This window comes from Lipophrys pholis (assembly GCF_963383615.2).
Source record: "Lipophrys pholis genome assembly, chromosome: 14".
NCBI classification, from domain to species: Eukaryota; Metazoa; Chordata; class Actinopteri; order Blenniiformes; family Blenniidae; genus Lipophrys; species Lipophrys pholis.
The window spans coordinates 28,417,851-28,438,300 of NC_137633.1; the positions used below are offsets into that span (position 1 = coordinate 28,417,851).

The following is a 20,450-nucleotide window of genomic DNA, read 5'->3' on the forward strand; positions in this document are numbered from 1 at the left end:
ATAAAGAGTCCAATGAAAATGGTCGTAGGTATACGTATAGGTATTTATTAGTGCTGTCAATCGATTAAAATAAATTAATTAATTGCGATTAATCGCATTGTTTTTCTACTGAAGACTGAAGCTTGTAAAGGATATTTATTCAGGGAAAACCATGGAATTAATGTCGACTTAACACAGAGGCCATGTTAAAATTCAAAGACTATATTTATAACGTCCTTTTAGCTTTGTGTGAAACTGTTTCTCTCCAGGATTAGCAAAAATAATAAAAACATAAACTAATAAACATCTAACATAAGTCTGGGTTTTGTTAGAGTTCAGGTCCAACACTTTGAGGATTTGAATATTTCTGGAAACAAAGTGGCAAAAATATACTGTAACACACACACACACACACGGTGTACAGGAGAGCCAGGGAAAGAGGATAAATTAACATTTTACCAGTATTTCCTCCAGCTTTAGCAGTTTGGAGGCTCCTGGTCAGCCAACATGGCAACCTGCTGTTATGCTGCAGAATTACTTCTGTGGTCGTTAAATTGGACTTTACAAAGAAAAACTAATGACTTTCACTTTCTCAATCAGCCGTCAGGGAACGTTTTAAAGTGAAACTTTTAGCCTTAATATTATTCCACTCATATTGTGCTGCTCTGTAGTCACGGTGCTGCTCCGGTAAGGGAGTAAAAAATAAAAATAAAACAGAAGTAAACAAAACTGAATTAATTACATAATTTTTTTTTAATGGGTTAAACATTTCAAATCAATTAATTAAATTAACGCGTTATTTTTGACAGCACTAGTATTTCTATCAATCTATGTGTTTGAACGGACCGTTTTTGTTTTTTTGTACTTTTTATTTCTGAGTATTTTTACATTGACAGGAGTAAACAATACAGAACGAACATATGAGGTCATGGGATGAAAGTGAATCAAGGCAAATTTAGCATCTTTACTCTGTGTGACATTACATTGTAAAGTTAAATATCTGTCTCATTGGCTAAATAAATACACCATTTTTCCCACCGTTTTTTCCCCAATTCTTTTTGGAGTCGTATGGAGTGGCTTATCTGTTCTAAGAGATGTAGGTGTTTAACAATATTAACAAAAAGCCCAGCAGTAGGACCGTTTTTTTCGAGCCAGCATTTTGTAATGGCCTTTTCACTCGCAGCCAGCAAAATCTGCAAGAGGTAAATATTGTCTTTACTCAGTCCATCAGGAATATGACCAAAATAAAGAGACGTAAAGGTTGAGTTGAAACTAAAACCCAGTATATTTGAAATTATTGTTCCTACGTCCTTCCAGAAGGTCTGAATAGAGGGACAGGTCCAGAAAACATGGGCATGATCCCATCGGTTCTCCACATTCCCTCCAGCAACTAGATTGAGAACCAGTTCGTTTAATCTTCAGTTTGGGAGTTTAAAAAAAAAAAGGAACGGACCATTTTTAATGTTGTTAGGCACTTTAAGAATTTACATTGCAGTGATTCCCAGTGATGGATTAATCACATAATAGATTATTAGCGGGAGCTTCAATTACAGAGATACAAGTGAAGCTTGAATTCAAATTCAATTTTAATGTGATCAAAACTCTCAAAAACAACCATTTGTGTTTGTGTCTGTTGGTTTTGCTTGATTTCACACGTGGATTATGTCCCTGAGAAAGATGTGACTATCGCTAAACTACTGATTAAATACGGTTTATTTTGGTCTAAAAAAGGCTGAGTAAGAAGAGCACACAGGGCATTTGTAGAGGACTTGTCCCAGCTGTGATTAATCCAGATTAGCTGCTCAGCTGGGTATGTGGGGCACCGGGATGGAGCAGAAAACACACAAAGTGTGTGTGATGGAGAAACACAAAAAAGAAATGATGCTTTTAAGTCGTATTTATGTTCCTTCTGGATAAGGATAAGCACAACGAGCTTCAATGTTAACCCATCACAACAGTAATCCAAATAATCTAGTGGAACAACCTGTGTTTTGTTAACATTGATAACTTGGAATAAAATGCGTAGAAATACAAATAAGAGCAAACAGTCACTTAAAGGGTTCGGACACAGACGGAACCTTGACGTGTCAGTTGTTTTCCTCATGAAGTGGAGGATAGCAGCAGTCTTCAGTACTGACCAGAATTGGTATTGCTGAGCGTCTGTCGAGGAACGAATTCGGGGCAGTTGATGAGCTGAGAGAAGTCGGTGCGAGGAGAGCCCACGATGGAGGGGACAGCGATGGGCCAGCGCTCCGGGTCCACTTTACAGCGAACCCTGTTGTCCACCAGCTCCACCTCTTTACTGCTCTTCAGAGCCTGGACAGCACAAGTTATGAACAGAGGTCAAACAGCTGTGCAGGGCGCACCGGAGGAAGGAAGATAACATCGGATAATACCCATTGCAGCAGCAATTCTTGGAGTTTAAGTCTGTCTGTAGGTGTAACTTACTGAAGTTACTTTGTGCCTCATATACTCTACTGGTGCAAAGTTAAAACAACCCTCTCCGATCCTCCTTTACAAAGCTTACACACAAGATGAATTTCAGCAGGACAAAATGGAGGATTTTAGTTTGCCCCAAAATAAACCAGAACTTAAGTGCTTGACAGCTCCTGGTTATGTTCAGTTTTTATACACACAGATCTCACCAGTTTCACTATGTCTTTCTGTTTAAGGTCAGATATACGCATTAAGGAGATTATCTGCTACAATGCTCATTAACTGCTTTTAATATTGATATTTATAGCCCATCTTTCTGAAGTGAGCCAGACCAATATGAAGGTCAAGAGAGGAAACCAAAATTATTATTCAAGAGTCTTTACTGGTCACATACAGTTATAGTTAAAAAGGATTTGTGTGCTTGCATCTGTAAGGGAAAATATAAGACATAAATATGCACTTACATAATAATGAAGAGGGGAAAACAATATCAAAATATTAAATATTTACACTACATACAGTCAAGGCTCTGTTCGATGGTAGTTTGGTTTATGATTCAGTATTATCACAATATCAACGATAAGCAAAACACGGAAATACAACTGTGATCTATCAAGTCAAACTTGAATAGTGGCAGTGAAGTGTATCTTTGGTGTTTATGTAACACAGGAAGTAGATTCAGCAGAGAGAAGCTCACTATGCAACTGTTTAAGACCTCTGTGGATTAATAGAGTTTTAAGGAAATCCCAAAACTTTAAGAAAGAATGAGTACCTCCACAATGAGGCTGATGTCGGTGGTGAGAGCTTGAACTCTGTGGAAGCTGGCGATGAGGGAAATGGGGAGGAAACCCTGCGCGTCCATTTTTCTCCTCAGGAAGAAATCCCGCTCTAGGTTGTGGAGGCTGAAATAGTATTCACTGCAGGACCAAACACAACACACTCAGTCGCTTGAGTTTACTTTTCTCTAAAAAGGCATTAATGATCAGCTAAAAACAAACAAACAAACAAACAAACAAACAAACAAACAAACATCACCTTGTCTGGATGTCAGAAATTACTTGAATCAAATCATGCATTACAGAGAACTATGAAACGGGTCGAGGAACGCCATAAAACTACCAGAATATGAGTCAAATCAGGAAGTGCCACATAAAACGACTTCTTTCTTTCAGTAGAATGTCGGGCTTGTAAATGCAGCAACAGCTTTTTTCTTTCAGAATAAGTCTGAAAGAATGGCTAGTTTTGAAACTTCTTTGTAATTTTTGTAAATGGATCACTGTTAATCAGTTTTCTTACATATTTAAAATGGAGTCACTTTTGAAGTTACAGCGCACGAATCCACACTATTTGTAAAATCAAATGAATCATTGGAATTAACAATTCTTTGTTAAAAAACAAATCAGGTCAAATCTAAGCTAAATGATTTTCAAATACATCTATTCTATGAGCAGCACCAGGACCAGACTAAAAGAACAGAGAGGAGAGAGAGAGAGAGAGAGAGAGAGAGCAAGAGAGAGAGCAAGAGAGCGAGAAGAGAGCGAGAGAGAGAGAGAGAGAGAGAGAGAGAGGAGAGAGAGCGAGAGAGAGAGAGAGAGAGAGAGAGAGAGAGGAGAGAGAGCGAGAGAGAGAGACACACACACACACACACACACACACACACACACACACACACACACACACACACACACACCCGCAGGCCGGTGTGCAGTTTAAGTGAAGTAATGATGGCTGACCGAGCAGCCTGAAAAACACAGTGAGACGAGAAGAGGAGAAGACAAGAATCCCCCCCCCCCACATAACACACTTTTCTTTTTTTTAACATTTCCCTGCTCAGGCCTGCATATAATTCATGGCCCGTCCCCTCCAAAGCACTCAGACTATATTTAGGAGTCCACCTCACCCTCCTTGACTGAGTGATCTGTAATGAGGCCAAAGCTGAGAGGCAGACTCAGAGCGCACGCTGCCCCCTGCAGGCCACAGCAAGAAGCTTTACAGGCCAAACATCTGCCCCCCAGCGGTGTGATGACTTATATCGACATAATATATCAAAATGGCATAAGAAACCTCTCTGAACCTAACCCCAACCATCTGAACATCAGAGAACGCAAAGTTCTCTACATTTGATAAGTGTCTGAATCATAATTAGATAACCTAAATATGACTTGTTGCATTTATGTTTGAGAGTTAACAAACAGGAACGTTCACTAGTTTTACGTGCACAATGAAAATCACCAAATGGATATAGAGGGGGTCAAAAGACCAAAAACACCCTGGTGTTGGTGGTATTCTGTGAAAAGTAAATCATTCTTCACAAATTCTAGAAATTGTGCAGAATCTACATTTTAAATAAATTAGCATTGTTAGTTATTTAAGTTCCAGGAAGAAATTCCAGAAGTTACTCAATACGGTGACTCAAATGTTAAAAGCTTAATTTCTAAAGGAAATTCACAGAGGATCTACATTAATAAAATTGAACTTTCCAAGAACTTTACCATTTGTTTATTTTAAAACTTATCTGATATAGAGCCGATCAAAAAGCATAATACAATGGAAAATTTGTTATACTGAAAATAAAGATTGTTAAAACTAAATTTTCCATTGTATAATGCTTTTTGATATGACCTGTATATTCGCCTTAATACAAATAAACTTAAATGTTTCAAAGCTTTTTTATTCATTCATGACTTTAGCATGTAAGTTATGAAAACTAAAACTACTTCAAAACATATTTTATAATCTCTTTTGCTTAATTTATTTGGCCATAATTTCACAACTAAAAAAAAAAAATGCTTGATATGTGTTGTGAACGTAACTTGTAGATAACTTTACAGATGGCCTATATTCTATAGTATTAGAGGAGAAGAAGAGTAGGAATAAAATCTATTAATAGATACACTCATGGGTTCAAAAGACAGAAACTTTAAGAAAAACCGTTCCCATTATGTATTCAGGTAACAAAAATAACAGGCGCTCTTTTCCTAATTTAATACAAAAGCTAAAAGAAAAGCCACCATAGCATCATGACACAAACTGAAATGGTGAAATAACTATTTACGATGTAAAAACTATTTCCAGCTTAACATATTGCATTTTCAGTGTTTCCATTCCTTGAATTCTCAATTACTGGGTGTCGTTTGTTGGGTTTTCTCTGTAAAAGTTAAGAGAAATGACTGTGTTGTATTCCACGCTATTAAAATAAAGTTTAATTGAATATGACTTTTTTTTACTACTTTAAAAAGAGCATCAATCTTTAATTTCCCAGTGGAAACCTGCAATAAACGATGGATTATATTTGACATAATCCAATCAAAGTCACATTGAACCAATATCAAGGAGCTTTTGTAGAGATGGGAGTAAAACCACATGGCTTCAGACAAACTTTGAAAGCTTAATCCACCGATTACCAAATCAGCTGGATTTATTTGTATTTCATGGCTGCAAAATTTAAAAATGTGAAATGAGTGAACTCTTCTTCCTCTTTCCAAAGGAATTTCTAACTTTCAAGATTACAATATGGTCAAACCTCAGACTTTTCTTCCGCTTTAGAATGTCTAGATAGAAAAACCTAAGAGTTACAGTGACATGAGGTATTCATGCTGAATCTTGTTGAACTGTTGAACACATGCGTGGAATGAATAAGTTTAGGGAGCAGAAAAGGCATCTGATGACCACGTCAGCTCTTCTGATCACATCTGAAAACTGGAGTTATAATCCACTCACATTTGCCGTTTGATATATTCCTTCAGGAGCTTTTCGTCCACCGTGTACATCTGGACCTTGTTTCCGTCATCGTAGTAGTAAACCATGTTGGTGCCGAACTCCGAGGGCACCTGAACGTCCGAGGACTGGGAGTCGCGGAAGTTCCCAGAGTATTCATATCGGCCTGCAGGAAAGCCCCATAGGAGAAACGAGACAGAACGTGAGGTACAACCTCTGATGTCAAGGGGCAATCTGCTGAAAAAGAATTCTACACATCAAGAGCTCCAATAGCACAGAAAACACATGAAGAAACCAACGCTGGGGATTAAAGTTCGCACCTCGTCCACGACCTCTGCCGCGGCCGCGACCTTTCCCTCGGCCCCGTATTCCTCCGCGAACACTGTCACTGCGCACGCTGGAGACGTCGTCTCCAAAGTCCCGCGGCTCTCTTCTCCAACCTGGAAACACATCGACCCCCCGTCAGAACGTTCACACCGTGGTCACGTCTGAGCAGATCCCTCTACATCATGAGACACTGACTGTGATGATGCTCCTGTCATGTCTTCTGCTTTTAAAAAACTCAAGAATCTTTTTAAAATATTTAAAAAGGCTCTGGCTACTCCTGAAGATTACTGTGCTACAAATAAATTGTGTCATTTACAAAGAAAACGTACAGTAGATATGACTTGCTTATTGAGTGGATGTTAAAGTGGTTTACTGTGAAGTTTTGATGTTCACTTTTTTAAGCACTAGGCAGAAGGACACACACTGCAAAAGCGACAAACTTTATGAGCAACTATAAGAAATACTCCAATAAATAACTGTCAGAAATTTAATTTCATCACAACTATTGTTTTCTTCACTTCACCATCGTTACTCTGGTAGGAAACTAAGAGATGAATGTGGTTTCGCATTTGGAAACATTTTAAAGTTGATGGGGAAAATATGAGAAGACTGAACTGTGCTAGGATTTAATTAGTTCATACATAATGTTGTAACTGTGATAAAACAAGGATATTTAAAATGGTTCAAAATGTAAATATTCTTTAAAAAAAAATTTAACTCGAGTGAAAATATAATGATCCCGTTTACATTCTTCTTTATGAGTGGCTTTAATGAGCGATACAGTCTGAAAGTCAACCAGGGATTTAATTGTCAAATACATCCACAGATGTCAGACGCCACTCTCATTGTGCAGTGCGGAAACTTGTGCACAAACTGAGTACAGAGGGGGACTGAAAAGCAAAGAGTGTAGAGCAAACACCAAGTTATGTGCAGAGCAAACGTTAAACTTCAAAGCCAAACCAGGAGTAAACGGGCACCACGGGAGGCGGACGGCGTGAACAGAGAAAAGCCGAGCCGGCTGCTGGACACTTACTCCTGCCGCTATCCGCTCTGCTAATATGGAGCGTTTGATTGGGCGACGAGGGGTTGGCGGAGTCGCTGTTGGGCTCCGTGTCCGGGCACGTCGGGCCGCCGCCCGCCGTCTTTTCACCGTCGTCTCGGGAGACTTCCTCCAGCGGCAGACAAAGCCACTTACGTTTGTTACCTGGCGATGATTGCAGACCGAAAAGAGAGCTTGAAGAGTTTTGGACCCAAACTCTCAGGAAAATAAAAGCTTTATCTAAACTCCCAAATGTCCTGTAATAAAATAACCATGTAAATATATCTTCATAACTCATTGATAAAACATTAACCATTGTTGTTTTTGTGTTATTTTAGATTTACTTGCATGATGCTCCAGCTTCAGTAATACTAGAATACTCCCTCACTAGTTTAGATTTAAGAAGTTAAGATGCTCTGTTACACTGAGCTGCTTTCTGATTTGTCACTCACAAGTTGAGCGGTCACATACTCACGATTGTCACGGTGCTTGTTCCACATGTCAGATTCAAACTAAGAGTTCATCATTTACTCCATGCTCCATTACCACAGACGTGAAAAGGAGAAACAAATCTACTATTTATTGCTAATAGTGTATTAGCAGTAATGTCATTTAAGCAAGTACTTTGTGGACTAACTTCTTCCATGGACTTCAGCTGAAGCTAAATATTTTCTCGCTGCTACTCAGCAGCTGAACCGACAATGGAAACATTATTCTGTTGGTCTGCTTGATATGAAAGGACCGGTGTTACACTGAGCTGTGTTTGGTTGTTTCAGCCACAAGCAACAGGGTCAGAGATTTAAAGAGAACGTGTTGTCAAAGCAGAGCCTCGAGGAAAGCATCAGATTCAACTCTACGTTTACTGCACGCTGACCTCAGAGGTTATGCTCACTGAATACTTCACTTATTAACCTTTTCCAGGGACTTCAGCAAACACTGGAAGTCTTTGGTTTGAATTGTCTAGTACTACTATTCCTCCTCAAGTCACACTTCTCCCGTCACCTCACTCGTGAGTTCATTATGGAAACTATATTATGAAAGGACTACAATGCCACAATGGACCATTTGTACTTGTCGTTTCCACTCAGTTTGCCAATAACGTCATATTTTAGACTGTTTACAGCTTTTCCAGAGATATAAAGAGAAGAAGGTTGTGTATTGTGAGAGTATGGCTGTTCCTGTAAGAAATACCTGCCCAAATCTTTTTCTGTAAGTACTTGGACCTGCAGCTACATTGTGTTAACCAATCACCTCGTTACAGTGGTGTGAAAAAGTGCTTGCCCCTTCCTGATTTCTTACTTTTTTGCATGATTTCCACACTAAAATGTTTCAGATCATCAAACAAATTCAAACATTAGTCAAGGATAACACAAGTGTAAACAAAATGCAGTTTTTAAATGAAGGGTTTAATTAATGAGGAAGAAAACAATCCAAAGCTATATGGCCCTGTGTGATAAAGCGTTTGCCCCCTGGTGTAACTGGTTGGGCCCCCCTTAGCAGCAACTACTGCAACCAAGCCTTTGCACTAACTTGCAGCGAGTGGAGGAATTCTGGCCACTCATCTTTGCAGAATGGTTGTAATTCAGCCACACTGGAGGGTTTTGGAGCATGAACCGCCTCTTTAAGGTCATCTCATTAGGACTGAGGTCAGGACTTTGACTAGGCCACTCCAAAGTCTTCCTTTTTGTTTTCTTCAGCCATTCAGAGGTGGACTTGCTGGTGTGTTTTGGATATTTGTCCTGCTGTAGAACCCAAGTTCGCTTCAGCCTGAGGTCAGGAACAGATGGCCGGACATTCTCCTTCAGGATATTTTGGTAGACACCAGAATTCATGCTTCTATTGATCACAGCAAGTCTTCCAGGTCCTGAAGCAGCACAACAGCCCCAGACCACCACACTGCCACCACCACATTTTACTGTTGGTGTGAGGTTCTTTTTCTGAAAGGCTGTTCATTTTACACCAGATGTAATGGGACACAGACCTTCCAAAAAGTTTCACTTTTGTCACGTCAGTCCACAGAATATTTTCCCAAAAGTCTTGGGGATCATCAAGATGTTTTCTGGCAAAAATAAGATGAGCCTTAATGTTCTTTTTACTTAGCAGTGGGTTTCATCTTGGAACTGTGCCACGCAGGCCATTTCTGCCCCGTCTCTTTCTCCTGGTGGAGTCATGAACTCTGACCTTCTTGAGATGTTGTTGTGGGTCTTCTGTCACCTCTTGGATGAGTCGTCACTGTGCTCTTGGGGTAATTTTGGTCGGCCGGCCACTCCTGGGAAACGCCACCGTGTTTCGTGTTTTGGCCATTCGTGGATAACGGTTCTCACTGTGGTTCTCTGGAGTCCCAAAGCTTTAGAAATGGCTTTAGAACCTTTTCAAGACTGATAGATTTCAATTACTTTTTTTGTCATTTGATCCTGAATTTCTTTGGATGGTCGCATGATGTCTGTAGCTTTTGAGGATCTTTTGGTCGACTTCACTTTGTCAGGAAGATCCTTTTTAAGTGATTCCTAGATTGAGAACAGGCGAGCAGTAATCAGGACTGGGTGTGGCTGCAGAAATGGAACTCAGGTGTGATCAACCACAGTGATATTTTAACAGGAGCAAACACCTTTTCATACAGCTTTGTCATTTTTTCTTCTTTATTCATAAAACCCTTCATTTAAAAACTGTATTTTGTGTTTACTTGTGTCATCTTTGACTAATGTTTGACTAATGTTTGATGATCTGAAACATTTAGGTGTGGAAAACATGCAAAAACCTCCGGAGGGGGGAAAGCACTTATTCACACCACTGTATACCTGTGTTCACTGAAGGAAGCCGTCCTAAAAAGTATCTTGGTCAAGTTGGACCTTTTTTCAGTATGATTGTCATCTAATGTCGCCTTCAAATTCTGTTTTAATATGGAAATGTTTTATTTTTGCTCTCAAAGCTTCTGAGCCAATGACATGAGGCAACTAACACAAAGTCATTGTAGAAATGTAAATTTTTACTTTATTTGCTTGTTAATAGTGAAAACAATATTGATGGGAATTTATCTCAGAACCAACAAAGGCAGACATTTAAGTGATCACTTCTGTTCAAGAGATATAAAGAGGAGAAAGTATCATGGATCGCCATTGAGAGAGAGTGTGTGGAGCAGCTACAACTGTACTTTTTGGAATTTGCCATCAGAGGTTGCATGAATCAGTTTAATTATTCCAGAGGCTTCGCCACAGGAACATGAGCAGTGTTTTCTCTGGAGCATGTCAAGTCAAACCAAATGGTTTCTAACTGGTTCTAACGTCTATTTACAGCTAAAAACATGGTATCCTCACATTTTGGTACAAAACTCTTCATCTCATCTCTGCTTTCCACACTGAGGAGGTCAGTGAGATCGATGCCTGTTATTTGTGTTTTTGAATCATCAAACTCTGCATGCACCAATCAGAGCCACTCAGAGGGTACCAGCAGTGATCAGGGCCGTCACAAAGAAGCTCTTTCCACACAGAGTTTAGGAAAACGGGCCGTCACAGTCCGGTGAAAACACATCTCCACGTCGACTTGAGGTAAGTTATTCAGATGGAAATGACTTTTTCTTAATTAGATTTTTTGTTTAAAAATCACTTTGGAGATGGTAACTTTCACTGGACAGTGATGAAAAGGGGCTGGTCCAAAGTGAGGATCCAGCCCAGGTTACAAGCCACAATCACAGAACTTATTTGACCGTTAACACATGCTCAAATAAACAAAAGTTTCCTCACCCTCACCTCCTTTCTTCTTCAGGCCAGCATTCCTGGCTTCCTGCCCAGCCTTCGACACCTCGTCTTTGGGAAGATTCTTTAGCGGGTCGGGCTGAGCCTCCTGGTTCTCTTTGCTCTCGCCACCATCGTGGCTGCTCTCCGACTTCCTGTCCGGCCTCTCTCTCTTCTTGTCCTTTTCTCGGCGCGAGGACGGAGGCTTCTTCTCATTGTTAACAACATTTTGTTGTTGCTAAAGAAAGACGCAAAGGCCACTTTAGTGCATGATAAGGTTATTTTAAAAAAGCACTAATCAATAGCTTTAATGTGCATAACCGCTGCAGAAGTTTATGTTTTTACATAAACTTCAAATCATTTAAGGACTCATTATTGTTGTGACAGCCTGAAGATGTAAAAACCATTTGCATGTTTTTAGTGATAAGTGCAGATGTTTTCATGGTGCCAAATACTCCAGAGTAAAATGCTGAAAGAAGCTCCATGTTTTCAGTGCTCCGTGTACTGAGCAGGGATCAGAAAAGCTTCTGTGGGATTGAACCAGGCAGAATGTAGTGTTTTAATAGGTTTGATTATAATGAACATGCACACGGAAACAAGCACAGAAGCACACACAAGTGAAAACATGCACACACCCAAATACCAGAACACACACATGTACGACAATCACATGCACACCCATGTACCAGGACCCGTACGCCCAGGAACTCTAAAGGGCGCACTAACAAGCACGTGACCACACACGGCCAAACACTGCAGCGCACACACTGAAACATGCACACACAACCACACAAAGCAGGTATGCCCACACACACAAAATGTAACTCACATGAACACGACCATCAAAAAACAAAGCTGAATGTATTAAAGCACACACAAACACCCGAGACACACACAAACACCCGAGACACACACACACACACAAACACCCGAGACACACACACACACAAACACCCGAGACACACACACAAGAGAACATGGAAGGTTCAGGCACAATGAAGCATACATGTGCATGCTGAAACACACACTGTAAGACACGTGCATACCAACAAGACACACACACACACACACACACACACACACACACACACACACACACACACACACACACACACACACACACACACACACACACACACACACACACACACACACACACACACACACACACACACACACACACACACACACACACACACACACACACACACTCTACCTCTTTCGCCAGCTCTCCCGGTGTGGGCCAGTTTGTGATGTCACTGAAGTCACTGGACTGTGAACAAAACAGACAAATAAAATAAAATAATGCTCAGCGCAGAGAAGTCGCCCCCTGCTGGTCCAGGGTTGTAACAGAGCAGGGCCAAGGCAGGTACAGACTGGGGTAAAAAGAAGGTCAGTGCTCTATGTGTTTGGGGCAAATGCAAACAATCACGATAAACCAGAGGAGTCACTTTCCACCCGTGCAAATGTAAATTTGAACGAATCTACGTGAAATCAAGGTTGAACAGAGAAAAGGGGGCTGCAGCACAGAAAGGAGGAAGAGGAGACCGTTACATGCTGCATCTGGAACATTAACACACGTTTTTTTGAGCAACTACAATAAAAAATAAATAAATGAATAAAAGTTTATACAACTGATTTCTGAAGGCAGTTTTATAGTGTACACAGCTAATGTAAAGGTCCACTGAGTTCATACACACAAACTGTTACCTTTCTTTTCTTCTTTAATATCGTGAAAAGAACATTTTAATTCTCTTAAATAAAATTTTAGGTTTCATCTGATTCTCCTCCAACAGTTAACTTTGAAATGGCCCCCACGGAAAAACAGGTTGGGAAAAACAAACATGACCGTGGGATGGCAGCTCAAACCAGCGAGCAGCAGCTGTGGAGTTCCCATCCAGAGCAGTGGTGAAAAGTAAACGTGAGCGAGTGAAAAAAGGCCCAAAAAAAAAACCACGTCAGTTTATTCAAAAGTGAAAAACATGAGATGTTGTCACTACTTCCAAGTGGCTCTGACCAAAAAGAGGTTAAAGTACATTTCAGTGAGAATTCTGATATAATGCCTCAATGACGTGAAGGAAACTCACAATGAGGCATTTCAGATGCTCATTTTTGCTATTTTACTTGTAAAATTTTTGAATAAAGAATATGTTTCCTTGACATTTAATATGTTTCATTATATTCATATTCTGGGGCCATGAATGAGAACAAGAGAAGCAGGTATGGCTGACTGGGAGCGCACACACCGTTTTCCACATCTGCACTTTTTGTTTATTCAATAGTTATTTCAATTTATGGAAGTTTTTTGAAAAGGTTTGGAGAGTCTAAACAAATAGAAAAAAGTGCAGGATGAAACAGTAGTGCCCTGCTCCCATTTCAGCCAAATAACTCAAAATAAGACTCATTTAAGACTTTGCTTTTTGTCTTTATTATGGATTTAAAGCACTGTCTCCGTTTCTGTGACTCATTTATTGAGGATAAAATCTAAAAGCTTATGAAATGAAACGTACTGTTCATTCCCTGTGGTTGCAGTTATTCATCCTTTCTTTAGAATTGTGTAAAGTCTACACAACAAATAATGAAAAGATATCCTTATAGATTAATATTGGAATATTTGCCAATATTTACCTCTGGGAATATCTTTACTCAAACCTTTATTTTCTCCACGTCTGGTTTATTTTTATTGCACTTCAGCTGAGGAGTGTATATTAACGGCTTATTGTATACATTTACAGGGTCTTGTGTCAATGTATAAATATATTTTATTATTTCATCTGTAAGCAGCTGAGAACTTGACTTTTCTCCATTCATCCATCAAGCATCAAAACGTCTCCCTCTTCTCCCAAGTTGAGAAAAAGTTGGAATAAAAATTCAAATTTACAAGATTTTTCAAAAGAGCGTCAATTCATCAGCAGAGCCAGAAGACGACCTACAGGTTCATTTCATAACCACGTTTAGAAAATATGAGGTTCCGTGTAGAAGAGGATAAAATTATTAGATCGAAAAGGGTAAAGAAACCTCCATACATCACATCTTCTGATGCTCAGTGTAAAATCCCCTTATTCCTGTTCAGTTGCTTCTGCTCGGGGTGTGATATGTGATAAAAACAGAAGCATCTCAGTTGTGACGATCAACAAATCCTCATCATTGCAAAAGCATCAGCTGCAAAAGAAATATGGATATAATTTGGAATTCAACTAAAATTCACAACTTGCTGTGCAACAAGTTTTATTTGTCTTGTGATAATTTAATAACATGGAGGCTTCAGATAAGTCCTCTGGCGGATATTATGAGTATTTTTAATAATTTGTTAGTATTTGTTTAGTTGTGCAAACGTGAAACTGAACACTTTTCCAACATCCATGATGATAATTACTTTTTAAACAACAAACTGAATAATTGACTGACTGGATATTCTTCATTTGAAAGACTCAAACTGTTAATATGAGGGTGTCCAATCCAGATGGACTGCAGGAGTCACTGCTTACATGCCGAAGTGTCCTCGGGCAAGACACTGACCCTCCAACTGCCTGTGTGTATGCAGTGTGAGAGTGAGTGAGTGGTGGTGGTCCGAGGGGCTGATGGCGCAAAATGGCAGCCTCACTCCCGTCAGACGACCCCAGGGCAGCTGTGGCTACATACATAACTAACCCCAGCATCGAGTACGGAGGGAATGAATAACGCAATGGAAAGTCTCTGAGTGTCCAGAAAAGCTCTATATAAAACCAATGCATTAGTATTATTATTAGTATTATTATCATTATTAATATTATTATTACAGCCTAATTGAACTAAGTAAAGCAAACTAATCTGATCAATTTAAACTGCTGAGTTTCAGTTCAAAGAACTGTGATTACATATTTAATATGTTAAAATTTAAAACCATTTTTATTAAATCCATGTGGTTAACCTGAGGTCTCCTGTTTCTGAAATGTCAGCACATTGAGATAAATCTATCCCCACAGTGTGGCTGTTTCACGAGCTCTCGGTTCTTTAATCCTTCATGGACTTTTAGGTTATCGTCAATATACAATAACACCTTACCAAGCATTTATTAATGCATAATACGTACAAACCAGATTCATTCTAATATCTATGGGATAAAGTAAGAAACATGAGAATGGTTACCTTGCTGGATTTTCTCGTCCTGGGTTTGGTGGCTCGGATGACCTTCAGAGCGTTTTGCTGATCTGTGGACACACAGTCAATGAAAGAAAGAGGCATGGTCACACGAGACAGAACAGTGTGAATCCAGAGGATTCTTAATCCAGTTTCAGGCAGATTTTTAGCTCAAGGTGGGTTTGAACTGTTGCTCCGCAGTGCAGCTGAGGCCCGGCTCACTCTGCACCGGGGACTTTCTTTCTGTAGAATAAATAAATATGCTGCCTGCGGGGCCCGAGGGAAACAATTTGTTGGGGGTTGTTTTGTGTACAGGCAGCAGTAGTGTGTGTGTGTGTGTGTGTGTGTGTGTGTGTGTGTGTGTGTGTGTGTGTGTGTGTGTGTGTGTGTGTGTTGGGAGTGGCCCTCTGAAGCCTTTCGGTCCCTATCGCTCAGAGGATGGTGGTATTGATAAGAGGCCCGGTCTGAGGCGTCCTCATGAATGCCTGCAGAGCTGCTGGTACAGTAACACTGTAAAACGATGCCTGCGCTCTGGTCACGGCTACACGCGTCAAATATAGCTCCCCGCTGCCCTGACACACATTCACAACTCCAATTTAGCTGAATGGTCTGAATTTGACAAAGCTGCTGTTTTCCTTCATGTGTGCAAAAATAAAACTGATCTCAAGAAGTGGAGCTGATCACATGTTGATTATTTCAATCTTTAACGGACCAGCGACCATGTTTGAAAAGGCTTAAAATTATAAATTCAATAATTTGTGAAAGATCAAGAATTTGTCAAATTTCTTGAACGTGTCAAAAAGTGTGTTGTAGAATGAGCCTGAGGCCTGGAGCACATCTGACTTCCTCCTGCTCTAACATTTGCTGAAGGTCTAGAATGTGTCAGTGCTTGACTGTGTCACAACAATGTTCTATAACGTGTCTTAGGTTCTCTGGTTCTGTTCTACAACTGGTCAGAGTTATAGAACCCGTCACACCTTTCCATCATTTGAAGATCTATTCTGCAATTTGTTAAAATTCTTGAAGGTATCAGAGTTCTGTTCTGGAGTTTTGCAAAGTTCTATAACATGAAGTTCTCTTGTTCTATTCTAGAACAAGCTGGAGTTCTGGAACATGTCAGACTTTCTCATCCAGAGTTCTATTCTTCAATGTGTCTAATCTTGTCAAGTATTCGTTAATGTGTCACAAATCTTTTCTAAAAGTTGTTCCAGAAAGTGTCAAAAAGCTTGTTTCTAGAATTAGTCAGAGTCCCAGAAAACGTCAGATTTCAACGTCATCATTCAGAGTTTTATTCTCCAAAGTTCTTGAATGTGTCCAGAATTCTGTTCAAGGTCGTGCCCACAGTTCTGGAGCGTGTCAAACGTTCTGTTCTAGAATTTGTCAGACATCTAGAATGTCCTTAAATCTCCTGTATATAACTTAATGTCCATGAAGGATTAAAGGTCAGAACATGGAAGATGTGGCAGAACCACAGAACCTGAAGCCTACATTTCCCAGAATCCATCTGGAGCCTGATAAACCTTGTTAGCAAGATTTTCAGCTGCATATTTCGAGTAAGTCAGTCCCAGAAAAAGCCATGAAGGCACCGTCCAGAAAGAAAGAAAGAATAGGTTCCAAAAACTAAATATATGTGAAAATACTTCAACTTTGTTAATTAACAAGTCAAAAATACTTCAATGTTAAAATGAGGCTTTAAATGTGCAAAGACAATTTAATGTCAGGTTATAACAAAGAAAGAATAAAGTGTTACTACGATTACTTTCTAATTAGGAATAACTAATTATGGCAACGATGACACCACATCTACAGCCGGTCATAATTCTTTACGTCTTTGGGTTTAACATCCACAAGTATTCTCTATTCAAGATTATTTTAATATTGGCAAACTGGTTCAGACGTTTTTAATTGAAGATTGTATTTTTAATTGCATATCAAAAAAGAAATAAAGCAAAACTTTATAATTTCAAATATTTTCATTATGTGAACATTGTATACAATCCATTACTGCATCTGAATACACAAACACTGCCCCCAAAATAACACGCACCGGGGGTCCCTGAGGAGTAACACGGTGTTATAAATCAATTGTAGGTTAAATTTGCAATTTCATTTTGTATTTGTATTTTTTTAAGCCATCACTTTTTAAATTGTGGCTTTTTTAGGTTGAAGAAATTAATTCTCTCACTTAAAGAGTTTTTGGTTTGTAGCTGAGATGAACTGCTATTTGATCTTTTACAACAAAAACTAAATCTATTTCTGTAACTAAAGACGATCGTGAGACAGGTTAGTTCTACTCTACTGAGGTGTTGTTGCAATAGCAATCCTGCTAGTAGAGTAAAATAATTAATGTTCACCCCGAACCGAATCTCTCCCACGTGGCTCACATCCAGTGTCACATATTTCACTATGAAAGGTCAAGTTGTTTGGTTTCTCCTCAAGAATTAAGAGGTCAGTGTGTCTTCACAGCTTTTTTCACGTGATTTTCTATTATTATTGCAAATGAGACAATTATATTGGAAAATATCTATAAACATTTGACATCGACTGGACCAATAGTTAAAGTATCTGAATGAGGTGTTTTTAGGTCCAAGACATTAACACTAGTCAATACATTTATAGGAAAATGACAATTACAATGATTCAAACATGTATAAAATCAACTGTTATTTCTTCTAACTTGGTGAGTTAAGTTGTGATCGAGAAAAGCTGGTCAAGATGTTTTAATTCTAAACCATTAAAGCTGAATAAATGCTTCTGCACATGATCACTTTTTTAAGTATATTCAGTGAAATTAAGACGTTTCAACTGGATTTTAAATGTCACAAATTTATTATGATGTCATAACTGACTTTATTACCATTTATTGATTATTAAACTTTACATCTCAGGAAAATAGTCCCTAATTAATTACAAATATTATGTTTGTTCTACACCTTAGATTTATGAGTGTAAATACTAAAACAATGTACATTAATGTGCAATTATAATAAATATCTTATCATATTGAGTAAGCACTATGTCAAACACATTGATTATGAAAATAGCTTCATGGGTTAATCTCTACTCCAGGATCTGCTCTCATTTGTCAACTTTAGGTTTTGTTGTACAAAGTGTAAGGCAATGATTTTTTTTTCTATGATTGGAAAGACTATTCAGCTGATTTACAACAAAATATAAGTAGACTAAACGGCTTCATATCATAACTCTCAATTACATTCCATTATAAACGGGTTAAAAGCGAGATTTGAAGGGAGCAGGCTGAGCTCACAGAACTTCAGGGGGGAATGTATGTTTCTTTACTCACACATACCATTTAAATTATTACTTTATACACTCTCTTTCCCACCTGTCCAGCTACCTTGTACACATACTTGTGCTTTCACTGGTGACAGAGGAGCTGGCTGGTGGGAGGAACTGCAGGCAGACAGGCCATTGGACATGTGAAACGTGCCTGAGCAGCAGCAGAAGCAGAGGCAGAAGCAGGGGCAGTTGGCCCGTCTTGTCCTAACTTTTCCCCCACACTGTGGATCAACTCTGCAGGAGAAATCTAGGTCCGATTGTGCTCCACACCGAGCCCCGGCGGTGCTGCTTTTGCCCCTGGCCTCAAGTCTGACATTTCCAGGCAGCAGCAGTTAGCTGGAGGTGGCTAAAGAAGTAGCAGTTGTCAGCAATCAACACGTGGTGCTCCGGAGCAATCCGAGCACAGGGGGGATGGGGGCAGAAATGCCACCATCAACACCTCCCGACTGCGCTGACATTCAATTTAATGTGCCCCATTCACGTCTAAATGAGCCCATATGAAGCCTGACAGAGGAGATTGACGAGGATTTCTGCAGCAACGTGCGGCTGCTGGGGGAAGGGGGAGGAAGAGGAGGAGGAGGATGAAGAGCATATTATAAAGTTCAGTCTGATCCCATGTGTGGATTTAACTGCATCTCACCTTTCTCCTGCGTGCTGGAGGAGCTGATGTTGTTCACTGGCACTCTGCCCGTGGTCCTCTTCGTCCACGGGTTGACTTTAGGCGGAGGAGCCTCCACCACTTTCCTCTTCACCGTCTCCGAAGCAGACTCCGCGCCGCCGCTTTGCTCGTTCTCCTTATCGTTTTCTTTGCATTGCTTGTGCGTGTCTGCGGGGCTCCTGGCAGCCTCGTCGGAGCCCCTCTGGCCCGGCTCGCCCTGCTCCGCCTGCAGGTGACCCTCCTCGGACTTGTTGTGGTACTTCTCCGCTGCTCCGCCGGAGCTGGCCGCTGTCAAACCCGAGTCAACCTCTGTGGACATCCTGCTAGTTTCCTAACAGCGTGCGGTGTTAAATCCAGTGTGCCTCCCTGGTCCCGGCGCTCTTATCCCAGAGAAAAGTGCGGTGAAGCTCGGGGGGGAGAGCACCTCCACGGGTCCAGGTGAACTTCAGGTAAACAACTTCTGGGCTGGACCTCGCTGCTAGCAGCTAGCCTGCAGCTAACGCAGCTAACCGTTAGCAGGCGAGCCCGGAGCTAAAAGTTCTCGTTTTCCGCTCCGTTCGACACTTTCATACCAACAAATCGTTACTTTTGAGTCCACACTTTGTCACCGTGTAAACGACACTCGCCGAATCGACCCTCCTGCGAGTTTCAGTAACTTTTTTTGGGATAAACTTGTTCAACGACCTGCTCTCGGAGAGTGAGCTCCACGCGACAGTCCGGAGCTCGTGCAGCCTGCTGCAGTCAGTGTGCCTGTAAACAGTGACTCTGCTGCCCCCAGCGGACACTCCGCCGTACTGCACCATTACTCCTGTAAACAGTCCCTTTGCTGCACCCAGCGGAAACATTGCGTTACTGCACCAGTAAAACTCAATTCTCCCTGTAAAGTTTAAACGGTCTCTTTGCTGCTCCCAGCAGACACGCTGCGGTACTACATCACAGCCACTCCAGAGAAATACTTTATTAATCTCAGAGATGAATTATTTTACAGGGTTTCTCCACACAGAATATATGATAATAAATATAATACAATGTTTGAATAACAAATAAGACAGAATAAAAATTAAATAACTAAATATTAATACGTACAAGCCTTAAATCATGGAAACGGATTGACATTGAAAACACAACAAATATTATTTACAGG

The 20,450-nt window shown here is 40.2% G+C and overlaps 1 protein-coding gene across 9 annotated transcripts in view; it reads right to left on the bottom strand.

The window, feature by feature from the left end:
- Positions 1-20,076, bottom strand: part of larp1b (La ribonucleoprotein 1B) — a 45,418-nt gene extending 25,342 nt beyond the window's left edge. For 3 of the 9 annotated variants that reach the window (XM_080479758.1, XM_080479756.1, XM_080479755.1), the window contains exons 1-9: positions 19,289-20,076; positions 15,358-15,419; positions 12,446-12,502; positions 11,239-11,467; positions 7,493-7,663; positions 6,453-6,572; positions 6,136-6,298; positions 3,188-3,332; positions 2,118-2,295 (exon numbers count right to left, since the gene is read on the bottom strand). In XM_080479758.1, coding sequence (XP_080335884.1) covers positions 2,118-2,295; positions 3,188-3,332; positions 6,136-6,298; positions 6,453-6,572; positions 7,493-7,663; positions 11,239-11,467; positions 12,446-12,502; positions 15,358-15,419; positions 19,289-19,625 — 1,462 coding nt within the window. In that variant the 5' untranslated portion in view covers positions 19,626-20,076. The remainder of the gene's footprint in view (positions 1-2,117; positions 2,296-3,187; positions 3,333-6,135; positions 6,299-6,452; positions 6,573-7,492; positions 7,664-11,238; positions 11,468-12,445; positions 12,503-15,357; positions 15,420-19,288) is intronic. The other 6 variants (XM_080479759.1, XM_080479757.1, XM_080479763.1 and 3 more) reach the window with 3 other exon arrangements.
- Positions 20,077-20,450: the final 374 nt, after the last annotated feature.